At 32.4% G+C, this 23,926-nt stretch overlaps 1 protein-coding gene across 2 annotated transcripts in view; it reads right to left on the reverse strand.

Annotated features, from left to right (window-relative positions):
- Ift74 (intraflagellar transport 74) overlaps positions 1 to 23,926 on the reverse strand; it is a 67,081-nt gene that overhangs the window by 6,451 nt on the left and 36,704 nt on the right. For both annotated transcript variants that reach the window (XM_047525770.1, XM_047525769.1), the window contains 6 exons: positions 23,145 to 23,288; positions 21,612 to 21,652; positions 19,289 to 19,368; positions 7,714 to 7,767; positions 5,777 to 5,874; positions 4,487 to 4,613 (listed from right to left, as the gene is read on the reverse strand). In XM_047525770.1, coding sequence (XP_047381726.1) covers positions 4,487 to 4,613; positions 5,777 to 5,874; positions 7,714 to 7,767; positions 19,289 to 19,368; positions 21,612 to 21,652; positions 23,145 to 23,288 — 544 coding nt within the window. The remainder of the gene's footprint in view (positions 1 to 4,486; positions 4,614 to 5,776; positions 5,875 to 7,713; positions 7,768 to 19,288; positions 19,369 to 21,611; positions 21,653 to 23,144; positions 23,289 to 23,926) is intronic.

Below are 23,926 nucleotides of genomic sequence, written 5' to 3' on the forward strand. Positions count from 1 at the left end.
ACAAGGTTTTAACCTATTTTGTTCCCTTGTTCCAGCTGCTAAAAACACCTACAAAAATTCAAATATAGCATATAATATATAATTGTATAACATATTACATAAGAATACAATTAAAATAAAATTATATTAGTTCATATAACAATACCAATGTTCTAGATTATGAATGCAAACCTATTTTAATGTACCTATGTTGATTTTGTTAAAATGTCTGCAGAAATGAAAATTTAGGACTTAATGAGTTAATGTTCTAAATAGGAAATGTGCTAATCTGGGTATTTTGACTGAAGTCAGCAGTTATATAACTGCAAATATAATTTGAACATATATTAGAGAAATATATTTAAGAACTATACAAATTGATTTTTCTAGAGAAAAGGAGAAAATGGTTGGTTGGTATAGGGTAAAGTTTATCTTCCTTTAACAGGTCCCCATGAAAAGCTAAAAGCTTCTCCAAGGGAAGAGACAGGAAGAGGATGCAGTCTAGTTCCTTCTGATATGCTATGAAGTTGCAAAGTTTACCAAGCAGTGTGTACATAGTAGCAAAATCTCAGAAGGAACCACTTTGACCTGGGGAAATGTTTCTGAAATATTCTGCCCTCAGCACATTTGTTTACTCCCTGGAGTTTCCTTTCCAAAAATATAAATAAAAACTACAGCTGACAGATTCCTCGCCTTTTTACTCAAGCAGTACACCAGTGCTTCTCAACCTTCCTGCCTCTTTTTTCTTTCATTATCAGCCCACTAAGGAGCCTTTTCTACCCCTAATCCCCCACCCAGTTGCATTACTCTCCTTAAGTTTTTACAGATGTATTGTTTATCTGTTTAGAAACAGTGAGGCTTTCGAAGACTATAACATCTAAAAATGTTTTTTACTTGTCCCTCAAGAAGCAATGTTACCCCCTTTGGGAACAATACTGCCCCATTAAAAATCATGGTGTACACTAAGAAAATGAGGTGAGTCCCAACTATAACCTCAAAGATAGAATGAGAGGCAATTCACAAAAGGGAGGCAATAAGATGCATTATCTCTAAAAGGTGAACAAGAATATTATAAATGTCCTTTGGTGATTTTCACATACAAGGAATTTCTTGAGGTGGGGAATGACATAAGGGGAAAGAAAGAAAGAATAATTATATGTTTGGTTCAAATTAACACAAATAACTCAATAAATGACATTAATTTAGGGGTCAGAGAATTCAACAGCTAATAAGGAAAACTTTCAGCAAAATCTTTATAATTGTAATAAACTGGATTTTTATTTCCAATGAAGCCAGTTCTCAATCTTTTCCAAAAACAGAAAAAAATATTGACTGGTTTTTCTTGTTTGTTTTAAGTATAAAAGTATGAAAGGACTACAAAGTACTTATCATTGAATTTACTTCTTATTATTGATACTTGCTTTTACAGAAATGTAAGTTTCTCAACAGTTGTTACACAAATACAGCTTTAAGTAGGAAAAAAAAAACTCTATTGAATTAATACTGAATTTAGATAAATGAAAAACTTAAGCACTATGGTCAACAACACAAAATAGAGGTTTTCTAGATGGAATAAAATATAAAATTCTTTAATTTATAGGTAAAAGGAAATCAAAATTTTAAAATAGTCACATATATACCAAAGAAGTGAAAATATTACACTTATATGAGGTATTTAAAGTAGTCACACAAAGGAACAGAAGTAGAATTGTGGTTGCCAGGGGATTGGGGAGAGGTAAATGAGTTGTTCCATAGGTATGGAGTTTTAGATTTTTCAAGATGAAAAAGTTCTAGAGTTCTGTTGTATAGCAATATGCATACAGTTAACACTACCACACTATACACTTAAAATGGTTAAGATGGTAAATTTTGTTACATGTTTCGACCATGATGAAAAAATATATCTAGAGTCAAACCAATAGTAGATACACACCAAGGCTAGAATGTACCTTCTCTAGTTGCTCGGCATATAATTCAAATATTCAAAAAGACTATGGCAAAATCTAGGCACAAAATAAGTTTACTATACAGAATAACAGAAACTATCTATTTATATCATTAAGTCTTAATTCAAAGATATACTATTTTCATTCAGTATGCATTTATAGGTCCATAATTCCTTATCTAAAACCTGGGTAGTTGTTTTCAGAATACAGAATCCTTGGGACTTAAAAAAAGAATATACATACATACTAACTATAATATAACTCCCATAGCAAGTCTGAGGCAGCACCCTGTCACTGAGTTAATATTTCTACAACAAAAAGTCACATATGGTGGGAAAATTAAACACTACACATAGCCTCATGTCAGTTCAGGACAGGCTTGATTTTGCTGTCAAGATCTTTTTAGATTTTAGGAATCCAGATAAAGTACTGTGGGGTCCATTATTCCATTTCAAGAATCTTTAAACTGAATTGACAAAAATTAATCAAATCTTCATTTCCTATAATCTCACTAATTGCGAGAGTAAGTCTAAGTAGACAAAAACATAGCTAATGCAAATTCACCAAATACTAGTATAAATAACAGCTATAGTTAGAATCTAAAATCAAAGATTTTGTACAAGATTTTACATGACTTTATCCTAGCCTCTTTAAGCTAAACTTTGTATATATGTTTCTAATTAATTTCTACTTGCCCCATTCCAAAGGCAGCCATTAGTCACATATGACTTTTGTACACTTGAAATGTGTCTAGACTGAGTTAAAACATTTTAAATATAAAATATCTCACTAATAGTAATTTTAATACAGATTACAGGTGAAATGATAATATCATGGATACACTGGGGTAAATATATTAGTAAAATTCACCTGTCTCATTTTACTTTTTAAAACATGGCTACAAGAAAATTTAAATTATATATGTAGTTGGCATTATATTTTTATTGGACAGTGCTGCTCTAGTTGCATGCTACAGAGCATGGCTGAATCTATTTAAAATTAAGCCTCATCTCTTCTAGGATAATTGCCCTAATTATCTAAGATTTAGCTATATGTGTCCTATGTTCTTCTATTGCTCCTTAGGTTTACTTCTGTGATATAACTATTTTATTGTATTATCATCTCTATTTGTCATTCCACCAAGTTGAAAGTTCCTTGAGTAAACAGGCTGGATTTCTTTTTTTTTTTAACCTCTGTATATTATTTTCTGAAATATTCTCTCACTGACCAAACTCTAGTCAGGTTTCTCTGAGCCCTTCTCAAGTAGATCTTAACCTTGACCTATTAAAAACTCCAGACTTTCAACACAGTCACTAATTCTCTCCTTCCCCAAGATTAAGATTTACACAAACACTAACACAGTTCTAACATGTTATGGCTACATCCCTAGGATTACCCCTTAAATTGCCTGCCTAAGAAAACTCAAGACTACCCAAAGAATTTACTATTTGTTCTAATATCTGACAATAGGCCCCTGACCACCTTAGAGCATTTACTAAAAAAGGCTAACAAATGGGAAACCTTCCTCAGTCCCTTTGAGTTGTATACACATTTATTACAATGCAGGAGTATCTTTCTCAAGAATCTGAAAGTCATTCCTTTGAAATATAATCATTAGGAAGGTCAGGGTCTTTGTAGAAGCTTAATCAATAGTCACCCTGACCAACCTTTGGTCATTTTTTTGAAACCTGGCGGGGGTGGGATGAGTGGACAGACCCTGCATCCATTTTTCCCCTAAAATTCCCAGTCATCTCTGTAGAACCTGAGATTGAATACAGTTCACACTGAATCCTTTTCCTATTGCATTACTATTACATTGCTGATTAAAATGTGTTCTTACCACTTTAGTATCCAGCTTTATCTTTGACATTTCCCAGGACACGGCATAGACAAGGAAGAAGTACAGATGTTTCTTGACTAACAATGGGATTAATTCCCAATAAACCCATTTTGAAAAGAAGTTAAACATGTTAACTTAGGTTATGTTAAGATACCTAACCTACTAAACTTTATAGTTTAGCAACACAGTACACTGCAGAGTACTGGTTGTTGATCCTCATGATTGCATTGCTAACTGGAAGCAGTGGCTCACTGCTGCTGTCTAGCACTGTAAAAGAATATCATACTATATTATCAGTAGCCAAAAAAAAAGATCAAAATCCAAAATTCAAAATAGAGTTTTTATTGAATACATTTTGTTTTAGAACAATAGTAAAATCAAAAGAAAATTGTAAGTCAAACTATCATTAAGTCTGGGATGGTCTATGTTCAATAAATGTTGTTATATGAATGAGAATATATTTAATATTTAATATTAATATTAATAATTTGATAAAAATTATACAAAATTCTGAGACTACAAGTGACTGAAGTAATAGACAATTGTAAATAATATCCTCAATGACTTTAAAAGAAGTCAAAGAGAATAACATGGACACATTTTATACCCTTCCTCAATGAGATTTTCCAAAACAATCAAAGAAAATAACATAGATAAAAAGATCCAATTTGTTACAGAAAAACATAAAGAAAGAACATGAAAGTCTAGGTCAGTTTCTTACCTGAAGTCAAATTCCTAGCTGTACTTTGTGATTTCTGCATTTCAGTAGATTTAAAATTAAGGTCATCTTGCATCATCTTTAGCTCTTGATTGGTTATAGATGATATCTGTTTCATACGATTTATATTCTGTATTTATAAATAAAAATAGAAAAAATTCTACTGATTTAACTCTCCAATAAAACCACAGGGAAATACTGTGAAAGGATGAGATGCTTTGATTAGGTATTATTTTTTAAAATGTATCATCTAATTTTGATATTGCATAAAATGTGCTGAAATTCTAAGGTTTTCTCAAAATAAATAGGCAATAAACTCATTTTTTTGTTATTTATTCTATTTCACTATGGAAAAAAATAAAACTATCCTATTTTAGGAACTGGTTGTAGTCTTAAAACGAAAATATTGAAAAGGGATCAGGTACTTTCCAGTAATAGCACAACACATAGTAGATGTTCAATAATATTTTTTTGGCAGGGGTACCAGGGGATTGAACTTAAATGCACACGACCACTGAGCCACATCCCCAGCCCTATTTTGTATTTGATTTAGAGACAGAATCTCACTGAGTTGCTTAGTTCCTCACTTTGAACTATGGATCTTCCTGCCTCAGCCTCCTGAGTTGCTGGGATTACTCAATAAATATTTTTTGATAATTCAAGATACTCATTGGGGCCAGGTACAGTGGCAACTTGCAGTAATCCCAGTGTCTGGGGAGGCTGAGGCAGGAGGATTGAAAGTTCAAAGTCAGCCTCAGCAAAAGTGAGTTGCTAAGCAACTCAGTGAGACTCTGTCTCTAAATAAAATATAAAAAAGGGCTGGGGATGTTGCTCAGTGGTTAAGCACCCCTGGGTTCAATCCTTAGTATTCAAAAAGAAAAAAAAAAGATACTTATTATGTACATCTAGAAGAAAAAAACTCTATAATAAAACTTACAATGTAAAGTATATTAACATTTTCCACATAATGTTAATTTTGAAATTTCCCAAGTAAAAGATATTCTACAACTTTGAATAAAATATGGATGAAAAAATATCTTAAAAAGTATTTTAATAAGTACCTCACTTACTGCTGACTATTGATATTGTACATATTTCATCCTTTTCTCATATTGCCTAATCAGCTAAGATTTTGCTAGAAAGATAAAAAATTAATAAATAAAACAGCAAGCAAAGGAATATAAAGGAAAGCATTTAAGTGAGCAGACATAATATGAGCCTTTCAATTTTGTATTTGGAAAGTTAATCACAGTAAAAATAACGGGGACACCAAAACAGGCACATGGTACTTACCCGACTACAATGCTCCAGAAGTGCAACAATGTTGGCTTCTATCTGTGCCTTCCTTTCCAGTTCCTGATTCTTAGTTTCCTCAAAAGTCTCTATAAAAGCTGACAATTGAAAAACATGATAAGAGAGGGTACAGCTGATATAGTTAACACTATATAAACCCTGATTTTTAGGTCTTTAAAATACACTTTAGAAATTCAAAGCAAATATAAATTTTAAACTCTCACTGCTTAATTTTTTATTAACTCAAGAGTAATTGCTAGTAAGAACATTTATACATGCTTTCAAAAATTTAAATCCTGTTGTTATGAACTTGGTATGGGTAAACTAGAAAGCGATAAATATAGGCTCAAAAGAAATGACAGTAAAAATAAAATAAAAATCAGAAAACATCTGTTTTTACATAGACTCTTCTTGATATATCTATAATTATTAACAATTTTGACTGGCCACTAGCTTTATGAAATTACTAAATACTTTATCTGAAAATGTATATTTTACTTAGGTTAGATTAATCTCAAAATAAATTCAGTAATTCATTCAGATTAAATAAATACTCTAGGAAATAATCATTTCATTTTTCTAATACAGAACTAGCACTTAATTTTGCTCTTATTTATACTCTTCAAGTGTTCCTATGGAACGTTAGAAAAATTAAAAAAAAAAAGGTAGTTAAAAATTTTACTGTTACCTTGAGATAAACATCAATATGGCCTGCCTTCTGTCATGGATTTCCATTATACTTTTCTTCTACTTAAACATTTAATATATTTTTAAATCAAAACAGTCTTTAAGAAAACTGGTTTTTTTTAATTGAATATGGTTGTCAGAGACCATAATCAACATTAAAAAAAAACACCCTATTCTTTAATGCCCTGCTTCAACATTGAATTACAGCTCTTAGCTACAAATATCCTGCTTTTATAATACATTAGTCATATATTAAATGATCATATGAGATTTTTTTAAAGGCATACGCATTGTCTTTCAGAGTTTATTTTGTTAGGAAAACAAACTATAATAAACATTTGGGAAGAAATCTGGAAGAAGTGCCCTGCACTTTTAAGATTCTTGAACATAGGAATTCTTTTAATTCATTCATTAAACATTTAGTAGGTGACTACTTATTAAGGTACACGTGTCAGATGTCACACATTATTTCCAGCATGTGGAGCTGTGACACATCATTCCTTGGTTTTATACCTACTCCTTTACCAAAAAAGCACTTAAAAAATAAAACAAGGAACTGATTTTGAAGTAATGTTTGGTACTTGCTGAGACTGTTAAAAAATCGGGTTATTGTAAAATCGATGGATAACTGCCATTTTGTAGCAGGTCTCTATGAAGGTAATAACTGATATCAGACCTAAAAAATTTCAGATATTAGCAAAATAATAACTAAAAAGGAAACCAGAAGTAGATAATTATATATTTTATAAATACACAACCAAAATTTAAGATCTCTTTATAAATTGAAATTTTTTTTAAAAAGTAAATGAAAACTGTAACCACCTACAGTTACGGTTGGTGACAGAATCAAGTAACAAGAGCAGAGATGAGGGCTAATAATTGAGACATCATAAAAAGCTATAAAAAAGTGAAAGATATGAAAGGTGAACATAGTGAATCATGTAAAACATTCAACATTCAAACAATAAGAGGTCTATTGCTCCCTCTCTGTACAGACCCCAAATATAAATACTAGTTTTAGAAGCTATCCCCAATTAAAAAAAAAAAAAAAAAAAACTTTTGCATATATGTATATGTAACTTTTTAAAATTTCTAGCCCTAAATTATGCTATAAATTTCAAAAAGGTGCTTTGATTCTTCACATTTTGCATTTATTAGCCATTTTAGCTTCTTAAAATAGGATCTCTGATTTGGTATAAATGAAAAGCAATTTGAGAATATATTTTTATAGTTACAGGATCATGACTTACTGTCCATATTTTCCTCCCTTTTTTTTAGTTCCTTGTATTTCTGATTCATTTCACCTATAAGAAACACAAAATTTAACATGTATTTCAAAACTTGCAATGATAATATTCTAAATTAGAAATATCTTTTAGGTTCTCTATATGCAATGAGTCACTGAATATTGTATATTTTTGATTACCTGAAATTCTTTTACATTAACTTACAGAGTCTTTTAAAGGAGCTATATATTTGTGACTTGACCATTTGGAAAAACAGTTTCCTGACTGGAAAGGACTTATAGGCTTTCCATTCCCAGGGAAGGGCTAATCAGCCAACACAGGAACATAAACATAAACAACATAGGTGACAGGAAGCATAAATTATGAAGGAAGTCCATTCCATTTTTGAATAGTTCACAACAGCAAGCAAGCTATCAGGGCAACATCCCTCAGAGAACTTACAGTCTAGGGATTTAACAAATAAAGTTAAAATGTGCTAAGTGCTTTCATATGAAAAGTAGGAGTACATAGCAAGGACAACTAATCGAGTTCAGGGACTGAGAAAATTTTCCTAAGGGAGTAATATTTTTGCTGCATTATAAAGAATGAATAGGAGTAGTTGGATAGAGTGAAACAGGCCTGTAATCCCAGCAGAGGAGGCTGAGGCAGGAGGATCCCAAGTTAAAAGCCAGTCTCAGCAACTTAGCAAAGGCCCTAGCAACTTAGAGAGACCTTGTCTCAAAATAAAAAATAAAAAAGGGCTAGGGATGTGGTTCAGTGGTTTCAGTGCCCCTGAGTTCAATCCCTGGTACCCCCACCCCCGCAAAAAAATAAAATGTGGTATATATACACAATAGAGTTTTATTAGTCATACAGAAAAATGAAATTGTCATTTGCAGAAAAATGGATGGAACTTGAGACCACTGTGTTAAACAAAATAAGCCAAAGTCAGAAGGTCAAGAGTCATGTGTTTTCTCTTATATGTGAAAGTTAGAGAGAAAAAAGAAAAAGAAAGGTGTGAGGGGACAGAGATCTCATGAAAATCAAGGGAGATCAGCAGAGAAAAGAGACCAGGGGATAAAAGGAGGTGAGGGAGGGGGAAGTGCTGGGGTGGGATATTGGTCACATTATACTGCTATATTGTATGCATGTATGAATATATAACCACAAATTCCACCATTATGTAAAACTATGATGCACCAGTAAAAAACAAAAAATAAAAATAAATAAGTTCAAAGAAAACGCGAGTAATCATAGTGGAAGTCCAAAGACTAAAGCTTCAATAGTCAGTCTGTGTTCTCTATATCCTCCTATAAGGTATAGAGTTTTTCCAAGATCTAGTTAGATAATAAAGTTAGGAATCAGAGGAAGAAACTGGGTGTAGAATCTAATTACTGGGGAAGCATGGATCTCCATTTTTCAGCAGAGATCCATGGTCAGCAAACTACCTTTTTGCCCTCTGGTCTGAAATTACTTTTCTCAAATTCATTAAGGATAGGCTTAATGCTGAGAAAAGCTTCAGGGTCCCAAAATATTACTGGCAGTAAAAAGCTGAAAGTGAAAGCTACAGTGAATACTACTGGTCATGAGTTCTTAGTCAAGCTACAGTCAGTACCAGTGGGAAATACTGTGTCAACTCAGGCAAGGCTCTGGATGCATTAATAACTTTACTGAATGACTACACAATTCAAATTAACAACAGTATACTAACGATAACTGTATGCCATATGAGTCATTGTGACGGAAAAGTGAAAGGTAATTTGCTATTAGTAACAAACTTTTTATATACCTAAGCTTTAAAAAAAATTATAGATGGGGTTAAAATTAATTCCATAAAAATGTCAACTGTTCAATTACCTTGCTATGTTTTTTGAATGGAAAACAAGGAAAAAGAGCTAAAGATTGTAGCATACACGATCTAGGAAACTCTGATCAGAAATGTTATTATAATACATGTGAAGGACTAGAACAGTTAGTAGTTCTGAACCTGCTATGGCCTAGGTTATAAATAAAATCTACAGTTTCTTATTTTAGCTGAGAAGTTCCACTCTTGAGAGACTGGTCAGTCATTAAGGGATTAGGAAGAAGGCCTGGATTCTTTGCAATATACAAATTTAATTACTACCTTATCTTTCTTCTTCTAAACTTATGAGAATTCCCTACACATTCCTTTTCTAGCTTCTTATCCTGCTTTTGATCCTCAAGGCACATAAGGGTTTCCCTCTTATTCCAATGAACCTTCTCTCAATAAGATTCTGAGTCCTAAATTATCAAATCCAAAGGGCAGTTTTCTGTTTTTATTTTACTCTGCAAGATTTGCATCATTGATGAATTATTTCATTTTTTTTTCTTTTTCTCCCTTTACTGCTTTGTTTTTGCTTTTTATGGGTAGGGGGCAATTCTCTGGCTTTTCTTACTCTCAGATCATTCTTTTTGTCTTCATGGATTTCCCTTCCTTCTTCATTTAAATTCTGAGTTAAGCACTAATGCTGAAATATTTGCATAGCAATCTCACTCATTCTTGTGGTTTAAAAGAACTCTGGAATCTAATGTTCTCCCTGATTCTGAAATCCTTTCAACATCCTCAAACTTAAAACTTATGTTTCTCCTATCAAAATCTACACCCATTTTTATCCCTTATTACATTTGATTTTTAGTTATGTGCTGCTGAAGTGAACTCCATATTATGTTTGAATGTCCTCACCATCTACTTATTATCCAACTCAGAAACTGGGAGATGACTCGTCTTATTTTCCTCAAATATCCCTCCTAGTTGTCAACATACTGAATTGGAAGGCATATCTGGTATATGTCTCCAGCTGCAAGCTGGCCAGCCAGATTAGATGGAACAGAGCTCCACATATCTCAGCAGAATCCCTGGGTTCAAAGAAACTTCCTCCGTTATCACAGTTAAGAAGGAGAGTGGTGGGAGCATTAGAACTCGTCTATTCTGTGATTTCCAAGTGGAGAACTGATAGCTTACCTGCCAATAAAAGGCAATGTAGAGATGTGGGCAATCCAAAGGCAGGGTAAAACATAAGTGTGGTTACCAAATCTATCCTCAGATTCAACATTACAGGTGGGTAAAAGATCACACATAGAAGGAAGTAAATCAGAATAGCACACTGGGAATGTAATCAGGCAAAGAGAAGCATTTGAAGTGGTAGGATCAACAATGAGAAAACCAAAGAACAGGGGAAGAGACACAATGATACAATGGGGTAATTTTGGAAATATCCTCTAATTCTGAGCATCTGCTGTGATCATAGTTCTGCATTCACTTATTTATTCCATATAATTTGCTGAGTGTCGACTATGTACTGTTATATGTTAGGGATAAGACAATGAACAAGATAATTACTGCCCTATCCTCAAGGTTTACGACCTATTAGTATATAATAACAAAAGGTATAAGGAAACACAACTGCTATAACTGAGGTATGTATTAAGTATTATGATAATCAGATGGGTGAAAAGAAATCAGGGGTTTTTGCATTATCAGGCAATGTGGAAACAACAGAAATAATATATTTTCCTCCAAAAAATTATATTCTAATAAGACTAGTTCACAAAAACATACACTTCAAATTCAGGCTCTTTCTCTCAGGCAGGAAAGAAGAAATAGTATGGACTATTACCAAAGTCTTGGGCTACAGCAAAAAGGACACCATTGCTTTTGGATACTCTCTGCTATAGCCAGTCAGTAGAGTAAGGGAGATATGATCTCCTCACACCACCAAGGAATTGAGCATCATCACAACCTCCTCTGTTCTCATTGTAAGGAAGTTCTGAAATTTAATTCTCTTGTCTCAGGGTGAAGGTTGGAACTATCTTGATTTTCACACTCTGAGAAGTAGTTCTGATTCAGAGAAGATCTGATTATGATTTTCTGGAATGGGTGGCTACTCCAGTCTTCCTTATCAACGTACAACAAAGAACGTACTAGGAACCCCACTGACCTCAGGGTCATCAACTCAGTAAGTCTTCAAATTTTGAAGTTGAAAGGGCAAGAGAAAACAGAATCAGGGAGATGGGGCAAAAAAACCCAAAAGGACTTCTGTATATTCAGGTGGGTTCCTTTCCCACACCCGGGGCAAGTGAAATCTTCCAGTGTATCCCACTCTGCATCATGTGCTACAGTTTCATTCTCTATTACCATTCTTACCACTACTCTGAACGAGTTCCAGTTCTTCTTTATTCTTTTAAAGTAGTATGCCAAGAAACTTAAAGATTCCAAGAAGACTATCACTTCCCATAGTCCCGATAATCAAAGTTAATGCAAACTAGGATTTCAGCTGTTCTCAAGGCTACATCACACTAATTCATACTGAGCTATTATTAAACCTCTTCTAACAGTTTCACATATTTTAGGTAGCCAAGCCACTTTCTTTCCTTTCCTTCCCTCCATCTTTCCATTTCCCCGCCCCTGCCCTTTGGTGCTGGGGATAGAATGCAGGGCCCTTTTGTATGTGGAGTACTCGCACTTCCACTGAACTCTATCCCCAGACCTTGAGCCTCCATTTCTTTTTCTTTCTTTCTTTTTCTTTTTCTTTTTTGGTTGGAGGGTGGTATTGGGGATTCAACCCAGAGTTGTTTCACTACTGAGTTACATCCCAAGTCCTTTTTGATACAAGGTCTCACTAAGTTGCTGAGGCTGGCTGAGAACTTGCAATCTTTCTGCTTTAGCCTCCTGAGTCACTGGGATTACCAGAATGTGCCACCATACCACGGAGTCAGGCCACTTTCTATTTCGACTCTTACTTCAATTTCAGTTAGTCTAGATATCTATTAAAGTCCATCTTTTTATATTTAGTCTATCTCTTCCACCTAATTTTCACATGCCATTAGAGCAGTAAGCAACAAATTAGTATTTAGAATCCTTCTAAATTGCTATATTAAAATGCATATAAACAATGTTTTAAACAAACTTTTGGATTTAAATGTCACCCCACCTACCAATTATACATTCTCTGCAAAATATTTTAAATTCTAGCAGAAATATTTCTTTATAGTTATGAAGACAAGGTCAGATAATTCTTCTAAAGGTGGGAGACACTTTAAAAATACATAATAAAAACTCTCTAGATACATCAAGGTTAAATAATTGCTAAAAGTCTCACTATCTCTAAAGAAAACAAAAGAAATAAAGTGGAAGATTGTTTCAACAGAGTAATGTCAATCGGATGGTATGACTATACTAAAAGCAACAAAAGATCCTCAAATATTTTGTAAAGCAATGATTATCAAACTTCAGTATGAGTCAGAACCACTAGGAGGGGTTGCTGAAACACAAATTATTCAGCCCTGTTCTTGGGGTTTCAAATTTAGTAGGTCTGGTCCTAGGTAGGGTCCAAGAATTTGCATTTTTTAACAAGTTTCAGATAGTGCTGATTCTCCTGGGCAGAGATAAAATGACCAGTCTAAAGAAAAATAACTAAGTGTAGTCTAATCAACTTCCACACTGAATAATGATTTGTTCTTCACCAGATGTATACTGAGACTCCAGAGAGTAAAAATGAATAAGTGCCATTTATAATCCCAGATACTAAAAGATAAAAGGCTTTGAAATTAATAGATTGTTTTTTCTATCTTTAAAGGAAATATTGAGAAAATACTTTCTAACATAAGTATGGAAAAATATCCAGAAAAATTATTCAAGTTTCAGTCTATAAACTAACAGCATTAATAACAACTGCCAGCTAATATTTAGGAGAATTTTTGAAATTGAGTCCTATTCTGAGTCACACACAGACATGCACATCCTGCATTCATCTAATCCTCATAATAAGCCTAAAAGGTAGGGATTATTTCCCTTTTAAAGATGAGAAAACTAAGGTAAAATAAATTTAATATTATGTCCAAGATTGAACAGTAAAAGTAGCACAGCTTAGATTTGAATCAAGGTACTCTGGTTACAGAACAAAAAATAGTCTGCCTTAATTTTTTTTTTTTAATTTTACCTAATATAACCAAAACTAACAGCTCTTAACCTAGACCTTAGAAATCTGAGTATGAAGAAGTATCCTACAAATTATTGTATTTTATATTTTTATTACTCTTCAAGGATGCATGTAAATCATAATAAATTCAAAATTCATAACAGTAATCCAATGCTCCTACTTTACATACACTTCTAATATACATGTTTATCATACTGTAGTAGTTATAACATTTACATGCCTGAGGTATACTAATAATCTTTGATAAGACTTAAAACTGGATGTATACTTGGGGAAAACACTGGACTCTAAAAATGAAGAAATAATTTTTGTGAGTAATTACGCTCAAAAGCTTCTCCTAGAAAGATATGTGACTATATTTTTTTAATTGTACATCAGTCCTAACCTGTGTTGTCTAGATTCTTAGAAAATTAGCCCCACCTTGTGGCTAATGGCAATATTTCACATTCAGGCTTTTAAGAACAGTCCAAATTTTGAAACTGTGAAGAGATGGGTGATATATTACCTTGACTGATATAAACTAAGCCATTTATTTACTTATTTTTTAGTGTTCTATTATTTTTTAATTATTTATATATTTTTTTTATTTTTCACAGACTGCATTTTGATTCATTGTACACAAATGGGTACATCATTTCATTTCTATGGTTGTATAGCTGGCATTGATAAGAAAACACTTTTATACACTGCTACTGGTTGTATAAAATGGGTCAGCATTTTCTGAGAGGAAATTTGTAACACCAAAGTTATAAATACTATTCTATTCAAAATTTCACTTGTAGAAATTTATTCTGTATAGGTAACGCACAAGCTAATAAACATGAATATAGGATATTTACTGCAGCATTTTTCTTGGTAACAGAAAAATAGCAACAGTGTAAATGCCAATGTGGATTCAGCAAATACTACATAATCATAACCATAATGGCAGCTAATGATTATCCCAAGTGTTTAACATGCACTAAGCATTATTCTTAAGTCTGACTTCACAGCTCTGATATCGACCACTATTCTACACCACTTCTCAGAATGAGGTATATATCCTTGCATAAAAGAATGTGCATTAAACATAATTACATGAAAAGACTCAAGCTCAAAAGAACTATACAATATTACTCCATTAAAAAAATAAAAATTTGTAAATGCATAGAAAAAAACTTAAAAGACTAACAAACTATAAACAATGATTACCTCTGAGGACTCAGATGAGTATGAGAAGAAAAGATTTTTTATTTATATACTTTTGTACTTGAATGTTTCACATTAAATACCCATCAGATTCATATTTTTTAAAAAAATCACACAATTTTAAAAACTAAGCTGAGTCTTTAAAATAACTTTAAAAAAATTTTTTTAAGATTTTTTTTTTTTTTTTTTTTTTTTTTTTTGAGAATAGGGTCTCATTATATTGCCAAGGCTATCCTCAAACTCCTAGACTCAACCAACCTTTCTGCCTCAGCCTGCCCAGTAGTGGGGACTATAGGTGCTCACCACAGAAAATGTTTTTAAAAGCAGGAAGGGGTAATTGAAGCTAATTGCAGAGTCAATGAAATTACATAAAATGGTCATTTGGGACAAAACTCACACACACACACACAAATTTGTTAAAAGCCAAAAAAATGAAGCACATTCAAGGTGATGTGTTTGGTAATTTCTTGGTAAAGATGGCAGATTGAACATGCATATGTAATACTGATCTCCTCAAACTCCACTAAAAGAAGAAATAATTTTTAAAAGTATAAACTCCTGTCGGGCATGGTGGTGCACACCTGTAATCTCAGCAGCTGGGGAGGCTGAGGTAGGATGATCTCGAGTTCAAAGCCAGCCTCAGCAACTCAGAGAATTCCTAAGCAACTCAGGGAGACATTGTCTCTAAATAAAATACAAGGGCTGAGGATGTGGCTCAATGGTTAAGGCCTCTGGGTTGAATCCCTGGTACCCCTCTCCTCAAAATTAAAAAACAAAAAACAAAAAAACATATATATATATATAAAATAAAAAATACATAAAATATATATAATAATAAAATATATATAATATATAACTATAAAAATATATATTTTATATATAAATATATATAAAATAAAAATACATATATAATAAATTCAAAATTTATTATATATATATATATGTGTGTATATATGTAAAATCCCAGCAATGGGGAAAAGGGGAGACAACAGAAAAGAATTTTGGAAGATGAAAATAGATGGACAAGTGGTAAGTAACTTAGCAGGCTTCAGAAAATCGAATCCTAAAGCAGAATTGGGTAAAGCTGAGAACCACCCTGCTAAGGGCTCAGCAATTTCACATAGTAGTAAAAACTAACCACTTACCATCCACATTCTAAAGAATGGATTATCCACCACCTTGAGTCAAGGAACTGCCGAGAATGCAGATGCAGATAAATATCTATTACTTTACTGGAAAACATGAACCCAAGATAGGAATCCTCTAGAATGTAATAAACTCTTTGTAGCCAACCCCTCTTTGGGGAAGAGTGCATACTTGCATAATCCTAAAACAAGGGCCCAAAAAGTGACTACAGCTCAATTTTCACTTTTAATTTAATCCGATTTACAACTCTCTCTGCTAAAATGTGGATTATATAAGTTAATTACAAAAACATTTATTTAGTGTTTACTTTTTCAGACACTGTACTGATGAAAGAGATTACCAAAGGACTTCCAAAAGGGAAGCTAACAACAATTTAGAGAGATCCTGTCTTCAAAATAAAAAATAAAAAAGGTGGGGATGTTGCTCAGTGGTTAAGTGACTCTGGGTTTAATACCTGGTACCAAAAAAAAAAAAAAAAGAAAGAAAAAAAGAAAAAGAAAGACAAATACATGAGTAGATAACTACAATATAAGGTGACCAATGCAGTGACATGTTCAAGAATAAATATGCTTTAAAAACATGGAGGACAGCCACTCAGCCTAACTCAGAAAAAAGGGAAGAAAGTTAAAAGTTATGCTAGATGAGAGGATACCTGAACTAGGTCTTAAAGGATGAGAATTTAATCAGCTAAAATACAGGAAAAAAATATTCAAAACAAAAAGTAAAAAGTAGCAGCAAAGGTTAAGAGCATGAAACAGTTTGCTGAATGGTTTCTAAATTGTTATTAGAATACAAAGTGTAGAGACATGATGGGTGGAAGGGAAGGACAATGATATAGAGGCAGATTTCACAGGGACTAGTATGACATGCAAAAATTCTTTAACTTTATCTTGTATGTCATTGGCAAACCACTGTTAAACAGAAGAATGACACAGAATCACATTTTACATAAATAACTCTGGCAATATTATAGTGGAACAATCTGAGAGGGGGCAAGACTGGAGGTGGGGTGACCAGTTAGGAGGCTACTACAATAGTTCAGGCAGGAAATAATGAGGTCCTGAACTAACAAGTAACCTTCTAACAAGTAACCATCTAACAAAACCCCCTGTGCTGTTAAACCAATAATCTAAGATGATTACAATGTAGCAGAACAAAACATGAATGCATCCATACATACATACACAAATGTGTATGTGTATATATATATATATATATATATACATATATATACATATATATACATGAACATATAAGTAACACATATCATACATATTTAAATATTTTTGCCACCATTACATAGAATTAGATTATCTTTTTCTGCCTTAATAAAAAAGGACAAAGATTAGAAAACAAAAAGAGAAATGGAAGTTAAAATTCAAAGCATTCTGCATTTTATTTCTCTCAGAACTAGCAATTTATTAATTTTTATCCCTCAAATACATTATTTTAGTGAAAATTTAGATTTAAGAAGAAAATTATTTAGAAAAGAAAAAAAGGCAAAAAAAGAAAATTATTTAGAACATATCCTACCTATAAAGCATCAAAAATCAAAAAACATACAGATTTTTCAAAATAGTTTTGAATATATTAATGAAGAAAATCTAGAAAACTAGTTTCCATAAATGAAAAGCAATGAAATTATTTAGTAAAGAAAATATTATGGTCTAAAGATACAAAATTTCAGTAAGATAGGAGGAATAAGTTCTAAATACCTATTGTACAACATGGTAGCTATCAATTAATAATAATGTAGTATATTCTTGAAGATCACTAATAAGAGTGGATTTTGAGTATTATCACCAAAAAATAAGTTAGGTAATGCATATATTAATATGTTTAATTGAGCCATTTCACAATGTATATGTATTTCAAAACCTTATGCTATACACAATAGTTTTTGTTAATGAAAACACATTTTTAAAAAATAGCATGATGTTATTCTTAACAATTTACTGTGAGTCTATCTTGCCATATGTGACATTTAATATATATAAGCCTTGGTGAGCTAGAACAATTACACTCATTTTTCATACGAGAAAACTAAAGCTTGGGCAAATTCACTTACCTAATAACTAAGATTTAATTTCTATCTGCTTTTAAATGCCTTATTTAAAGTCATTCATAGCTATATGTAAATTAAACTATGTAAATCTAAGAACATTTTTATTTCACTACGTAGCACTTCAAATCAGAAAGTTAAGCTTAGATAAGGCAATGGAACTATGACTTTGGAGTCAAAGAGATCTGGGTTTAAATCTACACTTTACTCCTTACTAGCTCAGGGAATTTGAGTAAATTATATAACTTCTTTGAGCTTCAACATGTATAAAACAGCTTAACAAAGCTTCACAGAATTCTTGAAAGATGGCAAAGTGATCATCCCAGGTAAGCAGTAGTAGGAAATGATATTATTCACAAATCAACTAAAGCATAATAAAATTATATGCCAGCTTAAAAATCAAAGTTAAAAAAAATTAAAATAGAAGATTCTTTCCCTGCTATGAATATTTTCCTTAGTCATAACAATTACATGTGCACTTTTTATACCATAAGGTGGGCAAGATTATCCTGACCCTTTCCCTACTGACTCATAAGAATATACAGTCAATTCATTTGAGAGCATATTACCTAGTTTGCAGTTAATGTGCCACAGGGAACCCACCATTTCTCTCCTTTATTAGGAAGAAGCTGGCCAGGAAATTATAATACTCAACCTCTTCCTCTATCCACACATACCATTATAGTTTCTAAACCCCCACCAGAGAATTTCCACATTTAGATCCTGAGCTTTCTTAGCTGTTCTGGTCCCTGCATTGCTTCTTTAAATCTCACTGTTGGAGAAAGTTGGGTGAAGAAGAGGATAATCAGTGCTTGCCACCTCATACATGAACCTGGTTGGGGAATTAATTTTTCTGGGTTATTTGTGATATTTGTGTCTTGATTCTCACCTCCTCAAACTCTACCAATTTCTTTAATATTTGACCACACTGAGGAATAATACTTAGGCATCTACAACTATTTTACTTCATAAAGAAAAACCTGCTTCATACAACTAAATAAATTCTTATCAAAATGCAAGCATTAGGTTATTTCAAATTTTTGAAAAATTCAAATAACTGCTTTAATGTTACTTATAATATTCAGCAGCATATAACTTAGTAAAATTAAAGTATCATAAAGAATTAAACAATAAATCCACAGTAGTTAAATTATTGCTGAGATTCCAGATAATGCTATATCAATATTACTATATAGCTATTAATCTACATCATAAAAATGTAGAAACACACTAGAAACATTACCTTGGTGTTCCTCTAAATCCATATCAAGTTGTCTAATTTCTTCAGTAAACTGATTTGTTTTTTCTTTTATATCTGTTAACCTGTTGAAAATATTATTTAATAAATTTATGAAGATATTAAGATGCTCAGTAAAAACAATGATGTTAGGACACCTTTTCTAAGTTGCATAATATCTAGAAATAATGTGCCCTATTCTGAGGACAATACTACAAGCATAAAGAGAAAATTTTTTCTAGACCTGTTTTCATGATTCCTATTTGGAGCATAAGTGTATTCTGAAAATATTAGGTTACAAGGCTACAACAGTAAACTGTTCCTTTTAAGCTTTGCTTGCCTATTAAAAAAGTGGGAAATATTTAGCAACCTTCTTTTTGTAGGACTGTATAAATTAAACTATGTTGGCACCCAGAAAAAGAATATCTACTCCTCATCAAAGATTATACAGGTCAAAATCTTGACAAAAAGCAGTTATATTTACTACAAAGCAAGAAATGTCATACTAGAATTAGAACAGTCATACTGATCAATGAACTGGAACTCTAAGTCCAGAAATAAGACCACATATGTGTTTACAGTCAAATGATTTTGAAATGGGGTGCAAAGAAAAATAAATAGGGAAACAATGGCATTTTCAACAAATAGTGCTGGGATAACTGAATATGCACAAAAGAATAAAATGGGACTTCTACCTCATATTATATATAATAATTAACCCAAAACAGATCACAAAGATTTAAATATAAGAGCTAAACTATAAAACTCTTAGAAGAAAGCTTAGGCACAAATCTTTGTGACCTTGAGTTCGTTTCTCAGATATGACACCAAGGGCTGGGGATGTAGATCAGTGGTAGAGTGCTTGCTTAGCATATTTAAGGCCCTGGGTCTGATTTCTAGTCACACACACACACACACACACACACACACACACACACACACCCTCTAAAAACTTAAGCAATAAGAGAAAAAACAGATAAGCTGACATTATCAAAAGTGAAAAGTTCTGTGTTTCCAAGGACATAAACAAAGGAGTAAATGATAACCCACAGAATGATAGAAACATTTTGCAAAGCATACATCTGATAATGGTCTTGTATTTAGAATACAAAGAACTCTTATAATGTAATAATAATAAAAAAAACCTCATTTTAAAAACAGGCAAAGGAGTTCAATAAACATTTCTCCAAAGAAGATATGCACATGGTCAATGCACACATGAAAAGAAGCTAACACCCATTAGCCATCAGGGCAATGCAAATAAAAACCATAACAAGACACCACTTAACACCTATTAGGATGACTAGAATAAAAAAAAGACAGAAAATACAAAGTATTGGTAAGGATTCAGAGATACTGGAATACTCATAAGCTGCAGCTAGAAATGCAAAATGGCATAGTTGCATGAGATCCCAAGCTTTTGTCTTTTGCAATCGTTTGATCTTAATGGGACTCTAACTCATCCTGTTCAAGAGAATTATCATATGAACCAGCAATTCTATTTCTGGATATACAACAAAGAGAAGAAACATGTATGTTCACACAAAAACTAGCACATCTACATCATGTACAGTCAGAAAAATGAGAAATTATACTCCATTTTATATGATGTATCAAAGTGCATTCTATTGTCATGTATAACTGATTAAAAAATTTAAAACAAAACAAAGCATAATAAAATAAATTTTAAAAACTAGCATATAAATGTTAATACCAACATGAGTCATAATAGCCAAAAAATGGAAGCAATCAAACATCCATCACCTGATGAATGGATAAATAAATTATGGTATATGCATACAATGGAATATTATTTTAAAATAAAAAGAAATGAAATACTGAAACATGCTACAACAGAGATTAATCCTGAAAACATTATGTTAAGTCAATGGATCCAGGCACGTAGGACCATATACATATGATTTCTCTTTTATGCAATGTCCAGGATAGGCAAATCTGTAGAGACATAAAGGAGATCACTGGATCTAGAGCTGGGAGAGGGGCAAGGAAGATAATGGATAAAAGCTGTGGGGTTTACTGGGGTGACTGAACAGACTGGGGGTTCAACTCTGTAAATATACTAAAAAGTTCTAAATTTATACTTTAAATATGTGAAATACATGAACTATATCTTAATATAGTTGTGTTTAAAAAAGCACTTATACTATTCAATGACTCTAAATTAAACTCAAGTATTCAAAGCTATAAAAATGAAACCTGCATCAGTATCCTCAATGTGAACAACATGAAGAATACCTGTAACAATATGCACTCTCGTACTTTTAAAATGTAATTTAGGAGATGAGAAACAAATATAAAATGTACTTACTGTCTCTCCATGCTGGCTATTTCCTGATTATCTTCTTTAACCTATATAAGCATAAAAGAAAATAGTATTTAAAGAATAACTTATTATTAGATTATCTTAAGGAGAATTTCCCTCTAGAGTATATTGTAGTAAAATGTCAAATCTAGTCTTGAAACCTAATATTTAGAATTCTACCTTGGAAGGTAAATAGACTATCACTAAGGAATTATTCAGATTCCATCCTGAATAAAATCTGATATACACACATATATCCACAACACACCATCAGAATAACACATTTTCAGACCCAAACCAGTTAATATAAGCATCTAGAATTTGAGACCCTCCTATACCCTAGGGTAAAGGGTTGCCAGAATTTTTATAAGCCCTATTAAAACTGAATTTCAGATAACAATGAATAACTTTTAGGATATGTGTGTAAATGTAATATTTGGAATATCCTTATCTCATATATATCTTTTCCCATATATATCTACCTATCTAGATATAGATAAATGAATTTTAGATGACTTTTATGAAATTCAAATTAACTAGCCATCCAGTATTTTATTTGGCAATCCTAGTCTAAGATTACTCTCTCCTCCAGTGATTCTGTTGACTTCTTCCTAAGGAACTTCAGGAGTTCTAGATTTTAATACATTTCTTGAATGATTCCAACATTTAAATAGTCCCTAAATTGTTTCAGAAGATTATAAAAAACTCACTGGGTTCCAAACCCACTGGGCTCAATCCTAGACTACAAAGGAGTTCCTGATTAGAGTTGTGCCCAAATATATACTCAAGTCTCCTAAGGACCCTAGAGTTGGGGTATCTCAAGATAAATATACTAATTATGACTTATAACTAAAGTCAGTCTTGTAGTACAAAGCAAGCTACAAATACACATAATATGATTCTGTGAAATGTAATTTCCTAAGACATCTTAATTCTATTTCCTTCATGGAGGCACTGATACTAACAACTACCAAAAGCCATTAGACTTGGGATATTTCATTTTCTAAATGCAAGACCTAAAACAAATAATGGAACATATCTTCAATAAGATTATATAACTATTTAATCATCAATAAAGCAGAGTTTTGAGGTTTCCTAGAAAGGATCCAAAACATGAAATGGCAAAATGTGCAAAAAGACCATATAAAATAAGGATTTAGCCAAAAAAACCCAAAACAAAACAAAACAGTCCATGTAAGAATGTGATTTTTTCCTAAATTTTCTTGATGGTATTTCATATTTAAGTAATGTTAACTTTTTTTAAGAATTTCAGCTTTTTTTATAAACTTTATTTTATTTAGTTTTGTATGTGGTGCTGACGATAGTACCTAGTACCGAATGCATACTAGGCAAGCACTCCACCACTGAGCCACATCCCAGCCCGAAGTTAACTTTTCACTATTGTTTTTACACAATAAATTGTTCATATCCCTAAATAAAACAAATCAACACACATTTAATAAAGTCTGAAATTAAGTATATTTATTTAAGTTAAATTAAGTATATTTATTTAAATTAAATATATTTAATTTTTCCTACCTGCTTAAGTAATCTCTCTCTCTCTTCCATTGGAGATCCCATGCTTTTGTCTTCTGCCATCATTTGATCTCGATGGGACTCTAACTCATAAAGTTTTTCATGTAGCAATACAGCCTCCTGTTTTACCTGGGAATGTGCTATTTCCTAAGGAAAACAAAAGGGGAAATTAAATTAGGATCTTTATGGATTTAGATGATGTCATTAAGGCCTAATCTGGCATGACTGGTGTCCTTATAAGAGAAGAGACCAGAGACACACAGTGAGAATGCCATGTGATAGCACAGGCAGACAGAAGTGAGGCAGCTGCAAGTCAAAGAATGCCAATGACCGATGTCTACCACTAGAAGCTATGACAAAGCAAGGAAGGATTCTATCCAATTTCACAGGGAATATATCTCTGAAAACCCCTTGATTTCAGACTTCTAGCTTCCAGACTGTGAGGAAAAAAAAAAAAAAAATCATTGCTTTAGGCCACCCAGTTTGTGACTCTTTGTTATGGCAGCACTAAAAAATTAATACATGAAAGTAGAATAGTTATTATCACTACTATTCTACTGTTCACAATTAGAAAGTAAGGATGTGATAAAATTGTTATAACAAAAAGAATTAGGAATAATGGCAGTGTTATGGTTTGGAGGTGAGGTGTCCCCCAAAAGCTCACATGTGAGATAGTGCAACAAGGTTCAGAGTTGAAATGGTAGGGTCTGTGAGAGTCTTAACCCAATCAGTGATTTAGTCCCATGATAGGGATTAACTGAGTGGTAACTGAAGAGGTAGGGTGT

This window comes from Sciurus carolinensis, chromosome 14, assembly GCF_902686445.1.
Source record: "Sciurus carolinensis chromosome 14, mSciCar1.2, whole genome shotgun sequence".
NCBI classification, from domain to species: domain Eukaryota; kingdom Metazoa; phylum Chordata; class Mammalia; order Rodentia; family Sciuridae; genus Sciurus; species Sciurus carolinensis.